The following is a 13855-nucleotide window of genomic DNA, read 5'->3' on the forward strand; positions in this document are numbered from 1 at the left end:
GAGCAGGAGGAGGGGACAAGAGCAGGGGACAGGAGCAGGGGACAGGAGCAGGGGACAGGAGGAGGGGAATGGGACAGGAGCAGGGGACAGGAGAGCTTCCGCGGTGGGGAGTAGGGAGCCATGTGGGGACCAGGGGGATCGCAGGGAAGGAGCAGAGGGGCCGCAGCATGGAGAGTACTTACCCTCCAACAGAGCTCCAGGCAGAATGGCCGCTCATTGGGGGCAGGCTCATATAGAGCCTGGCCGCGCGCCCACAAAGCCTGGGAGCGCGCGCCATTCAGGAGTCAGGTAGGGGAGTTTTTTTTTTTTTTTTTTTTCAGCGCGAGCAGGGAAATTTCAGCGCGAACGGGGGAATTTAAAAAAAAACACGTGTGCTGCTTGGGCCAATATTTACTCGCCCGGGGGTTGAATCCACCCGCCCCGGGCGAGTAAATGTATACAATTGTCGAACACTGTAGATATATATATATATATATATATATATATATATATATATATACATACAGTATATATATAATCACCATGTATTTATAGTTACAGAAAATACTTGATGCCACAATTTTGGGTTTATTCTCTTTGTGTTTGAGGCTGAGATTTTTAGGCAATGTAGAGTAGAGTTATTGCCCTCACGTAACCATTAATTGCAGATAGTGAAAGAGATGTGTACTGTATGCTGTAATTAGTGTGTTAGCAAACAGCGGTGTCTGTTTTTATGTCTCCCTCATTCTCTGACTAATCACCAGAAATTACTTCTATCTTTTTGCTTTTATACGGACCTTTTGTAACATAGTCGGGCGTTATCTGGTATACAGCAAAGAGTCCAGAGAAATTCTGAGGTGCAAGAGTTAAAGAACAGAAATAAATATATATATATATATATATATATATATATATATATATATATATATACAGTATATCCTTTTACAATTCTTTGGGAGGTATTCCCTTCCAACCCACAATAATGTCTTGATTGTAGAGGGGTGATGATTTCATAGGCTAATTGTATAGAGTTAGCGTTATCCCTGATTCACTCTCCCTGAGAGCAGCACTCTCAGGTTAAATGTGTCACGCAAAGTGTTCTCCTAAGCCTTTAGAAGTAACAATATCAATCCCCATTTTCCTAAATACGTATGCACAATTGGGAGAGGAAACTCACTGTTCAGCATGTGTGTCCCTCTGCTGTCTGTGGGTGGTAGGAATCCTTCGGTGTGCAGTCTGCTCAGAAAGTGTACAACAAAAGACAGAGGTGCCCAATGCTACATCAAATTGACAAAACATACTGTATATGGTAATAAGTATAAAGTTTAAATACTTCAATAATAATAGTAATTGCTTGGTTATTTAGTTAAACCCTTTGGCCAAAGCGTTGGGGAGAGGAAACTCACAGTTCAGCATGTGTGTCCCTCTGCTGCCGGTGGGTGGTAGGAATCCTTTGGTGTGCAGTCCGCTCAGCAAGTGCAGAGAAGTAGATAGTGTTGCGTCGCACCACCAAACAATAAGCAAGGTCTAGAGGGTGACTCCAGAAAAATGACACATTTATTTGATCATAAAAATGAGGTGAAACAGGCCAACATATTTTGACAAAGCGCTTGCCGCCGGAAAGCATGTTGTCCCGTTTTACCTCATTTTTATGATCAAATAAATGTGTCATTTTTCTCTCGACCATTTCTCCTCTCACTCTCCCCCCTCCATCAATGACCCCACTCAATCCCTTCCCCCGCGTGTTTTTCTCTCCCCTTCGTCTCACTCTTACTCCCTCTTTTCCTCACTCTCTCCTCTCACTCTTCTCCCCCTCCATCAATTACCCCACTCTCACTCAATTCAACCTCCTCACACCCATTCTCTCCTCCCCCAACACAGACAATCCCCCAACAAAATACATATAAAATAAGCCCCAGCCCCAAAATACATATAAAAGAACCTCCCCAAATACATATAAAAGAACCCCCACCCCACAAATACATATGTAACTATGTTCCCCCCCCCCCCTCTCAATCGCATATCAGGGCCATCACTGGGTGTTTGTGGTGCACACCTGCTGGTATCAAGAGGGCTGAGTCGTCCGTGGTAACTTCAGGACACAGGAACAGGCTTCTGGTGTCCATACCCCACGTAATACTTAGCAGTGCAGCGCCTCCATCTGCTGTAGGCTCCAGGGATATGGAGCTGATCTCTCACAGTAGAACTGTAACTTCCTCCCCCCCACCCCAATTAGATCACACGCCAGGCAGGAGGTATATTGCAAAACAGGAACGGGTTTATTACTACTCTTATTGCAGTAATACAGGTACTCAGCAGTCACCTGCCGGATCACAGTCTCTTCACTCAGCTATCACTGGAGATAGTCCCTGGACAGTCACTACGGGCCTAGGGCACCCGCAGCCGTCCTAGCTCTTCCCCACCTCCCTAGCAGAGGCAGATGTATAGTCGCTCTATTCCTCCCCGAAGGGAAGAGCACATGGAAGACCCCAATCTCAGGCTCCCAGTCGTGACCTGCCTTCCTCATGGGGAAGGACAACCAACCACCCTTTAGGTGGTCATGCCCTTAAGTACAGCCAGAGGGCGGGCATCCCGTTGGCCCACCCACAACAGGATATGCCACCCCCTGCTGTCACTCAAGCGCAGCACCAAAGGATGAAGGGTGAAAACCCCATGATAACTACTGGCAAACCTGTGAATACCAGGGTTTACTGCCAGCCCATTGGGTAGATTTAGTAGCCAGGGGGTACCCCGCTACACATATAAAAGTATCCCTCACTCCCCAAATACATAAAACCCCCCTAAATACATTAAAAAAAAACACCCCCAAATCAATATAAAAAACCACCCCCCAAATGCATATTAAAGAACCCCCACCCCCAAATTCATATAAACACCCCAAATACATATAAACCACTCCCAAATACATATAAACCACCCCCCAAATTCATATAAACCACCCCCCAAATTCATATAAACCACCCCCCAAATACATATAAAAGGACCCCCCACCCCCAAATATATATAAAAGAACCTCCCAAAAACATACCCCCCCCCCCAAATACATATATAAAAAAAAAAAAACACCCCCCAGCGGCGTCAGTACCGGCAACATTGCCAGTGGTCGGGCCCAACTTGCAGCACCAGCCAGGCCCCCAACAGCCACCAGGCACCGGGAGACACCTGTCCCGGCTCGCCCCCCCCTGTCGGCGGCCCTGATATGAGGAACTAGTCAAATTCCTGGTGTAAGCGTCTTTTGACCATGGGCAAGTTACTTTTTCTCCCTGTGCCTCAGGCACCAAAAACATAAGACTGTAACCTCATCAAAGCAGGCACTGTCTGTAAAAAGTCCTGTGCGCTGCATTCTGCGCACTTTACTGTCATTGTGAAGCGCTTTAAGTGCCATTGGGAGAAAAGCGCCACATGAAATAAAGCTGTTATTATTACTACAAAACAATATTAACTTTGAGGTTTAAAATATACAGACTGAATTCATGTTACATATAATTGATATAACTGTGTTGATTTGGAAAATTGAGCTTGTTGATTGCTTTGTTTTGCTTGTGTACATTATTATACAGTATCGGTATATATAAACTTATGGTCCACAATAAAAAAATTTAAAAAAATGCCACTTTGCAAGGATTGAGCAAGTTACCGTACAAATATCTAAGTACACGTTTAATTTGCAGTCCCACCTACACAGTGACGAATTTCCAAATTTGCCGCCCCATGGCACTTACCTGTGTCTGCCGCCTCCTTGGGGGCGCCCTCTTGCTCCTTTGGAATCCCAGCGTCAAATGACACTGCGACGTCACCAAAGTAGCTTCGCAAGGCGGCACGTTGCCAAGGAAAAGCGACGTCATGACGTCATTTGACTTCGCGACGTCACGTGGTCATGGCAACGAGACGCCGTGTGATGTCACCTTGGGGGCGTCCGTAGTGTCATGTGACGGCGGGATTCCAGAGTAGAGCAGCATGGCGGCAGAAAGGAGGCAGCAAACACTGGCAAGTAGCTTCCTATTAGGTCCGATAGGCCTGACAGTACAGCAAAATTATATGCCCCAAATGGGCCTTATAGGAAATCTGACACTGCACCTACAGCCAAAGTTAACTAGTGGCAATGATACAGTTTGTTTAATCGGTTAAACTTACAGGTGCTCAATACATTTTATATTCAAAGTGGACGAGTCACAATTTTAGATAACATATTTGAAAGTTTGTCCTTCAAATATTGCTCAACATTGTAACCTTCTGCATATCCTAATTGTAATAACTGTTTATGAACAGGCACGGTAAGGACATGGTATGTAGATGAATATAAAAGCATTATCACTGGAGTGGAGGATGTAAAATAAATAATGAAACACCTTTCTTGTTTTGTAAAGTTAAACAAAATATGTCCCCCATCGATGATTTACAAAGTAAATCAATAACATATCACGGCCATTTCAGGTGTTCACTTTGTGTACACCTGTAGGTACAGTAGGACTGCTCTATCCTAACAAACACATTTTGGATATCTTTAATTTCTTAGTTGTGGGCTTTGATACCCAAGAGGGTGATGTATTAAAGCAATTTGAAGCAACATTGATAGAAAAGTGCTCATTCTGATGTTGTGCAAATGATATCAAGGTACGTACAGTAGCCTCAACTTTGCTATGTGCACTTCAACTTGCTATATGGAAAGCGTGAATAGTTGGAGAAGGAATAAAATTGCATGGTGCACCTAATGTATCAAATTCCATTGGGATTAACCCCTTTCTGCCAGAGGCATCTGCAATAAATTGTAGGTCATAGTGGCAGAAAAATAGTTAATAACTTCCACATATTATTGAAGGATACTAGATATATTTAAAATTCCTTTCACAACCTATTGTCATTAATGACCTTATAGTCATAAGTATACAAAAATAATGAGGTTACATTCTTTGTTTTAGGAGCTGTATTCTCAGTCCTACGATGCAGTGGGTGTGATGTTTGCTTCCATTCCTGGATTTGCTGATTTTTACTCCCAGACTGAAATGAATAACCAAGGTGTTGAATGCCTGCGTTTGCTAAATGAAATTATTGCAGACTTTGATGAGGTAAATATCATTTTACACAGATGGATAGAAGATCTAAAACTTCTTTGTAGCACAAAATACATCTACCATTAAAAAATATATATCCTGCATTATTAAACTGTTCTATGTATCTATCATTGGTATTGCCAGGCAATAGTCTGCTGTTCATTGTAGCACTGAATGTTCTCATCAGGTCTGTGTAGGACCTGAAATCGTGTGTCTCCCATGTTCCTGGAAAATAAATGAGAATTTAACATAGAGACTGTAGGTAGAGCTTTTGTTCTCAATACTGGAAGAGATCCTTCTGCTATTGTATTTTTGCCTAAATTGATTACTTCATCTATGTGGCCCAAACATGGGAATATGCACTGTAAAGATATCTTCCCCATGCTGAAGAAATAAACTCAATTCAAATGAATGTGGCTGGAATCTTCATCAGTACAGAGAAGATGTTTCCATAACACATTGAATATGTGCCTATTAGAGATGAGCAATTTTTTGTTGTTGCAGATTTGGATCTTCCTTGGTTAAACCGGTTCCTTTGGTCCACGGATCAGTCTCAAAACGGCCAATCCACCGGTTCAGATATTTTTTTCCCCCAAAGACCGAGAGCAATCCAAAATCCTTTGCCAGATGGTTAAAATTCTGGGGAGGGAGAGGAGAGGGTAGAGGGAGAGAAAGGGAGGGAGAGGGAGAGAGAGGGAGGGAGAAGGAGAGAGAGGGAGAGAGAAGGAGAGAGAAGGAGAGAGAAGGAGAAAGGGAAATGGAGGGAGGGAGAGGGAGAGAGAAGGAGAAAGGGAGGGAGAGAGGGAGGGAGGAAGAGAGAGAGGGGGAGAGAGAGGGAGGGAGAGAGAATTTGAAAGGGAGGAAGAGAGGGAGAGGGAGAAGGAGATAAAAGGAGAGAGGTGGGAGAGAGGAGAGAGAAGGAGAAATGGAGGGAGAAGGGGAGAGGGAGGGAGGAAGAGAGAGAGGGAGGGAGAGAGGAGGGAGGGAGAAGGAGATAGGAGAGAGAAGGAGATAGGAGAGAGAGAGAGAGAGAGAGAGAGAGAGAGAGAGAGAGAGAGAGAGAGAGAGAGTGAGAAAATTGAGTTTGCAAAGCTTTTGACATTTCTAAAGTCTATTTCTCTAAAGTCTATTTCTCTAAAGTCTATTTTCTACTATATTTCAGACAAAGACAGCCAGATTGGCCGCTTTGGTGGATGTAGAATAAGTCTTTCAGGGTTATATTTACTTAGAGTGCACTGTGCCATAAAACATCATCAAACGAATAGACAGTACAGTGTTTTACAGAACTGCAAGGTATATTCTGGCATACTGTAGCACTGCTTAGTAAATATGAGTGCTTCATGCTTGTTTTCCTATTATGAGATCTGGTCTGATATTTGTGCCATGCTGTTTTTAGCAACCATAAGAGATCACAAAGATGTGTTGTGAATTTCTCTGAATCCCATGATGTACTGCCATCTACTGGGCTAACCAAGCCTTCCCTAATCCATAGGTGCTTTCCTAATCTGTACACATTTCTGATTAATCATCATTAATAAAAGTGTAAGGTGTTTGTTTGGCATAGCTTCTAATTTCAATTCCCAGTTTAGATTATTTTATTTATTTTTGGCTCATTTGTATACATTTGGGATAAAAGCGTAATAAAAAATGACTTAGGTGACAACAATCAGCACATAAAAACAATACTGCTTTTTATTAAACAAATTACTATATGCTGTATTTTAAACAAAAGTGCTTGACAATTAATATTGACATTTCTTCTTTAGCAGTCTGCACATCCAAACATTGCTACGTTACAAAACGTAACAAAATGTTCTTTAGTGCAGGGTGCGCACTCTTTCTGCCCTGCACCCCTCTACTGGCTCTCTCCCCCTGCTCGTGCCCCCACACCCCCCCTCCACACTCTTTACCTTGGCTCCGACGTTCTGATGTCACAACTTCATGTGATGTCATGTTTCCACTGCAACGCGGTGTCACGTGACCCGTTGTTTCATTTGCCTCTGCAATGCCATGGTGACGCGTCGCCAGAAGCCGTCTGAGCCTAGGTAAGGGACTTTACAGAGGCCTTTGCCGCTCTCCCGGCATTTAATTTAAATGCCTTTGGGAAGAGTTTCTATAAGCCCCGACCCACCTCCCCCCGAAAATATCACGCACCCCAGTTTGCGCACCTCTGCAGTAATGTACTACTGGAAGGTTAAGGGCCTTTATTTGTGATATGGTGTAATAGGCCTGGACTGGAATCTCTATCTATCTCTCGATAGATAGATAGATAGATAGATAGATAGATAGATAGATAGATAGATAGATAGATATCCCTCAGCTTTGTACTGGTTTAGGCAGAAAAAACAAAGGATGGGCACATTCGCAAGTACGAAATTCCAAACCCTCTGAACTTGTATAGGAGCATACATATCACATTACATGTGTACAGTATGTTAAATGCAGGCAAGCAATTATTGGCTGGTAGCCTCTACTTAAAAATAGCTGCAGAATATACCATGTTTTTACCAGTATTGTATAATAAATTGTATTTTTTGTTACTTAGTTATTAGGCGAAGAAAGATTTCAGGATATTGAAAAAATAAAAACCATTGGAAGTACTTACATGGCAGTATCTGGATTATCCCCTGAGAAACAGGTACACACTATATTTTCTATCCAAATGTATAATATTTTTCTAAAGTATTATTGTAATTATCCACTGTTAAATGGACTACATGAAATGCGTGTGTCTGTGTGTGTGTGTGTGTGATCACGATAGATATATGTTATCACCTATGACGTATGTACAAGCATAGCAATATTTGTACATACATCTGAGAAAATAGCAAAAATACTGAATGTGTACAGTAGCTAGGGTTGTCATCAATTAAAAAGTAAACTTTAATAAGAAAGAACACTATGTAAATAACAGTCAAGTATTAAAACTCCTTCAAAATGTAGCCAACTTGTATACAATAGAACTAGTATATAAAAACATCTGCATGTATGTTTTGTGTTAGAAGATACTGTAGGTATATGGATTTGTGTGTGATCCATACAATATGCCTTAGTTAGAACTTCTCTCACTGTGCTCAGTGTCTGTGTGTGTGTCTGCGCTACTTTGTGTCTGTGGCTGTGCTACTTTGTGTCTGTGTGTGAGTCTGTTCTGCTCAGTATCTGTGTGTGACACTGTGCTATTCAGTGGCTATGAGTTTGTGCTGGTCAGCGTGTGTGTGTGTGTGTGTAGCGTCTGTGTATAATATGTAATTATTGTTTATATGTGGTCAATGTATTAAGTGTTTGTGTTTATAGTGCCGTATATCTGGGCTTGTAGGATGCATTTAGCCTGAGTTAAACATCTGGTAGCCAGCATCTGCTAATCTTAATGCCTGACGCACAGTGAGATAAAGTGATTTCCAAAGGTCCTAAGGAACTGACACTGGGATTCAAACAGGGTTTACCTTCTTCAAATTATTAGGGTACTACTTCTTCAGCTTTATAAAACAAAGCAAAAGAAAACTCATAATGAAAACATTTTAAAGGTCATTGGGTGTCTTTAAGCTTCTATGTAGTTCGATGCGCCTGTTCGGACCGTTTTCATCCCCATTGACTTCTGCCACATGAGACTGATTAGAAGGCCCTTAATCCTATAGTAGATTATATTATGCTTTTTGTTATTTAGCAACCAATGGATTTTGTCCAATAGCACCTTCTTGTTAATAAGAAAATAAAGGGTGGAAAAAGCACTACTACCAATAATCAATTAAATGAACACTAGCAACTCTGCCTAGTCCATCTAGCAGTGCTCCCCCGGGAGTATACTGTAGGATAGTTGGTTCTCTGTAGGTTCACGTTTGCCTGCCTAGCATTCATTCAATCAGCAAGTTTATTCAGGTTGTTTAGCATTTATTCCATCTATTGGCAAGGGGTTAGTTCGCTTTGTGACTTTACATGTTTTTATAAGTATTATTGTGTTTTTCCTCATCATTGTTTGTATTTCAATTAAAGTGTATTTTGATATTTTTGCACACAAATGTGAGTGCCCCCGTTTTATGGAGTTACGGGGATTCCTTTCTTTAGGGAGTCCCGCCCTGTTTTGTTGATTAGCACATTCTTCCTATCTGTAGTCACTTAGTTTCTTGGGTAACACCTGACAGCACAGTGTTCCATTTAGAATTCCCTGCCTCCCTACTACGTCTACCTAACCAGTTTATAACAATATACATCAGACACATGCATATACTATTTACTTATAAGTAATGCCCATTACATTAAAATGATCAGAAGGCATAGACATACCGTTTTTGCTCATTCCCCAAAAAGTACAATATAAAGATTAAGAATTTAAGTTATATGAAGAACTAAATGCAAAGAACTGTGGCAATAATCTATTGATCATCACATCCCCATTAGCTGCTTTGTGCAGAGATTTAATGAGACCTACAACTTCGGCTGATGAGTAACGATGTCAGATGGTTTATTTCTGCAATAAAACAAAATAACAACTTAGTAATAGGAAGAAAAGACTGGTTGGTGGGCAGAAACATGACACATCTAATGAATTCTGTTGTATCCACTGTTTAGCAATGTGAAGATAAATGGGGACATTTGTGTGCGGTGGCTGACTTCTCTATAGCACTGAATGAAAGCATACAAGAGATCAACAAGCATTCATTTAACAACTTTGAACTACGCATTGGTAAGCATTGTTTGATAACAGTGGGGACCCTGAGACTTGTTTAGGTAGCGGCGTATGAGAAAGCTAACATTTTCGAGCAATTTCAGTCACTCAAAAAAGCTGACACCAGACCCATTCATATCAGTTTAATGTTCTTACTTTACGATTATTCATTAAAAGGTCTGTCAGAACAGTGAGAATACTTGGTTATATATAGTACCTTCCTTTAGCATGATCTGTAGGGAATATACATGGTCATACAGTATTGTACTTTCAATACAATGGATCATTTTTGTAACTGCGAAGAGCATTCTCACATATCTCAGAAAGGACAACACATTCTGCTTCCGTTAGGAGCTCATACTGGCTGCGCTTATAGTGACGTCAGGCTGCAGTCGCTGGAAAAATAAAATTGAGATGACTTCCAGCGATCGCGACCAAGCCGTTGCTCTTACTATAAGTGCACGCGACGGCGGCAATGCATTTGTTTTGACGCGACGTCGCATCGCTGTCGCCGGCACTATAATCGCAGCCGTAGCTCTATAAAAAATATGCAACCGTGCTACTAACACTACAGTGAATACAGCTGAGTTACAAAGTAGTTGTTAAAAAACTACACTGATGGATACTGTGTTTGAGTATCTCTCCCCAAAACATATTTTTATTTACAGCAAGAATAAAAGTTAGTTCCTCAAATAAGTATTGTAATCCAAAATGTAGGCAGTTCCCTTCTATTTTCCACCTGTGAAAACACATACACAATCAAGCAATTTAATACAATTTTTCAGACGTAAAAAAACACCACTAAAAAAACCAACACATTGAACAATACATTTAATTCCTTTTATGGTTTCATGTCACAGACAATGTCATCAATTTACATTAATGAGACTTGAGGAATAAAAAGAAGTAGTATGCAAGTTGAAATATGTACATAGAAATTATATTATTTTGTATTTCCCATATCAACCAAAACAACACACATCCTTTGGTAAACTGGAGCTGAATATATTAACAGCTCTCAGTAATAAGCCAGCAGCAATTCTGTATTGATAACACAAAAAAATCAGCTCCAGATGTAAAGTATTTATAACGACAGAAAGCTAACCACAACTATTTATTTATTCATTTATAAAAATGTTTTAACAGGAAGTAATACATTGAGAGTTACCTCTCGTTTTCAAGTATGTCCTGGGCACTGAGTTATACATGGTTACGTTAAATAACAGGTTATACATTATATTTAAAGATATTGCATGAACAGTTAGACAATATATGTTTTAGGCATATGGAACACTTACAGACCAGATTAAAATGTGAGGCAGCTGAAGTCCTGAAAGAACTTAGACTGGTGGCGGCTTTGAGAGTCTCAGGTAGATTGTTCCAGTTGTGAGGTGCATGGTAAGGGAAGGAGGAACGTGAACAGTCATTTGGAGTCAGATCTCCGGTGATAAGTGCTGCGTATGGTAGGGGTGAGGAGCTTGGCACACATCACACGCATCAATCTTACCAACACCACTGAATTGTATTTCATGCCTGCTTTCTATTTTCAGGTATTAGTCATGGTTCAGTTGTAGCAGGAGTTATTGGGGCTAAGAAACCTCAGTATGACATCTGGGGGAAAACAGTCAACTTAGCAAGTCGAATGGACAGCACAGGCGTCAGTGGCCGTATCCAAGTGCCTGAAGAAACCTATCTCATTCTGAAGGAGCGTGGCTTTGCTTTTGAGTATCGAGGAGAAATTTATGTGAAAGGCATCAGTGAGCAAGAAGGGAAGATCACAACATATTTTCTTCTAGGAAGAGTCCAGCCAAATCCTTTAATATTACAGCCAAGAAAACTAACTGGACAATATTCGTTAGCAGCTGTTGTACTAGGACTTGTACAGTCTCTTAACAGACAGAAACAAAAGCAAATTCTGAATGAAAACAACAACTCTGGTATCATGAAGGGACACGTCTACAACCGACGGACTTTACTAGCTTCCAGCGGATCCGAAGTTGTCACCCAAACAGAGGGAGCTGACAAATCTGAATTGCCATAAAATAAGCATTTTCTTTGTGTTCATTTTTTTGTATTTCTTTTATATATATAAATACACAAATAAAAATCGTATAATTTTTTTACAAATAGTATTATTATTTTTTTTGTCTGCAAGTAAATTGTTTGATACATACAAATTCTTGTTATTTAATCATTGGTAAAAAAAAAAAAAAAACATTAAGTACAGTAGAGACTGCGACTATTCTAACACAAACCAGTGGCAATCGCCAAAAAGACCCAGGTACACCCAGGTAGATGCTGGACACATGCCTTAAACTTGCCTTAAACTAGACCCAGCATTTCTGCATTGATTAATGGCCCATCAGATTAACAACGGGGGTCCCTGGCATGCCCATTCAAACTGAATGGGACTGCCAGGGACCACTGCTGTGTTAAGCCTATGGAAAGTGGGGACACTGGGGCACTACCTAAATGTGCAAATAAAATATAACAGGGCGTGAGATACGCAGTTGAATGATATTGGGTGAATGGCAGTGAGAGGCCGAAAGTATTAAAAATTATACTGGCCCAAACTGTCGCTGCTGCTCAGCTGAAGGAGAACCTTAAGCCTATGGGTCGTTAGTCAATGCAGAAATGCCTTAAACTTGCCTTAAACAAGCCCAGCACATACCCAACACATACCCAGAATGTAACCGGGCTAGTTAAAGGCAGGCTTTAGAATAGTCGTGATCTCGTCTGTACATATTTCTCAGTAATAGTTTTAGTTTTGATTGAAAAAAAAAAACATTTTCCTGTGCCTGGGTCACTGAGAGATGGAAGTGCAGTCTTTAAATACTTGATACTTGCAGTTTTTCCTTGAAGCTTTCTCCTTTATAAATAAACCAGTCTTGGATTTTAAAAAATGCGTCCCGTAGGCACTTACCTGGTGCCACCCTCATCCTCCTGCCCCACGCCATCCTGTTAATATGGCATTGCGACACCATATGACGTCACGTTGCCGGCCACGCATGCGCATGACCGGCACAAAACGCCAATTGCGCATGCGTACGAGTGGCTGGCAAGCGAAGATCGTGCATGCCACCCACAAATTTGGTTGCCCTTCGGGCCTAATGAGAAATCCACCACTGGTATTGACTATTTCATTCATTGATTTTTCTGCACAACAGAATATCTTTCCACAAAGTAAAAGGGTACCTCAGCCAAGTGTTAGAAACCATAATGGATTTGCCTGTGCCATGTAGATGTACAGTACAATTCAGTCACCCATTTTCACATACTTACAATTTACATGTTAAGATTGTATTGTATTGTATTGTATGTCTTTATTTATATAGCGCCATTAATGTACATACTGTAGCGCTTCACAGCAGTAATACATGTGGTAACCCAATAAATAACAGATAATATCAATAACAGATCATGGGAATAAGTGCTTTAGACATTAAGGAAGAGGAGTCGCTGCTCCGAGGAGCTTACAGTCTAATTGGTAGGTAGGGAGAACGTACAGAGACAGTAGGAGGGAGTTCTGGTAAGTGCATCTGCAGGGGGCCAAGCTTTATGTGCCATGTGTTCAGAATAGCCACAGTGCTATTCATATGCTTCTTTAAGCAAGTGTGTCTTAAGGTGGGTCTTAAAGGTGGATAGAGAGGGTGCTAGTCGGGTACTGAGGGGAAGGGCATTCCAGAGGTGAGGGGCAGTCAATGAAAAAGGTTTAAGGCGGGAGAGGGCTTTAGATACAAAGGGGGTAGAAAGAAGACATCCTTGAGAAGAACGCAAGAGTCTGGATGGTGCATAACGAGAAATTAGGGCTGAGATATAAGGAGGGGCAGAAGAGTGTAAAGCTTTAAAAGTGAGGAGAAGAATGGAGTGTGAGATGCGGGATTTGATCGGAAGCCAGGAGAGGGATTTCATGAGGGGAGATGCTGCGACAGATCTAGGAAAGAGTAGAGTGATTCTGGCAGCAGCGTTAAGGATAGATTGTAGGGGAGACAGGTGAGAGGCAGGAAGGCCGGACAGCAGGAGGTTACAGTAATCAAGACAGGAGAGAATGAGGGCCTGAGTCAGAGTTTTAGCAGTCGAGCAACATAGGAAAGGGCGTATCTTTGTTATATTGCGGAGGAAAAAGCGACAGGTTTTAGAA

At 41.4% G+C, this 13855-nt stretch overlaps 1 protein-coding gene across 5 annotated transcripts in view; it reads left to right on the forward strand.

Annotated features, from left to right (window-relative positions):
- The window catches only part of ADCY8 (adenylate cyclase 8), a 464483-nt gene extending 452665 nt beyond the window's left edge, over positions 1 to 11818 (forward strand). For 4 of the 5 annotated variants that reach the window (XM_075582004.1, XM_075581999.1, XM_075581998.1 and 1 more), the window contains 4 exons: positions 4920 to 5066; positions 7597 to 7689; positions 9618 to 9732; positions 11265 to 11818. In XM_075582004.1, coding sequence (XP_075438119.1) covers positions 4920 to 5066; positions 7597 to 7689; positions 9618 to 9732; positions 11265 to 11755 — 846 coding nt within the window. In that variant the 3' untranslated portion in view covers positions 11756 to 11818. Of the gene's footprint in view, positions 1 to 4919; positions 5067 to 5555; positions 5695 to 7596; positions 7690 to 9617; positions 9733 to 11264 lie in introns of those variants that run through there. The other variant, XM_075582007.1, reaches the window with a different exon arrangement.
- The last annotated feature ends 2037 nt before the right edge of the window (positions 11819 to 13855 follow it).

This window comes from Ascaphus truei, chromosome 2 (assembly GCF_040206685.1).
Source record: "Ascaphus truei isolate aAscTru1 chromosome 2, aAscTru1.hap1, whole genome shotgun sequence".
Classification (NCBI taxonomy): domain Eukaryota; kingdom Metazoa; phylum Chordata; class Amphibia; order Anura; family Ascaphidae; genus Ascaphus; species Ascaphus truei.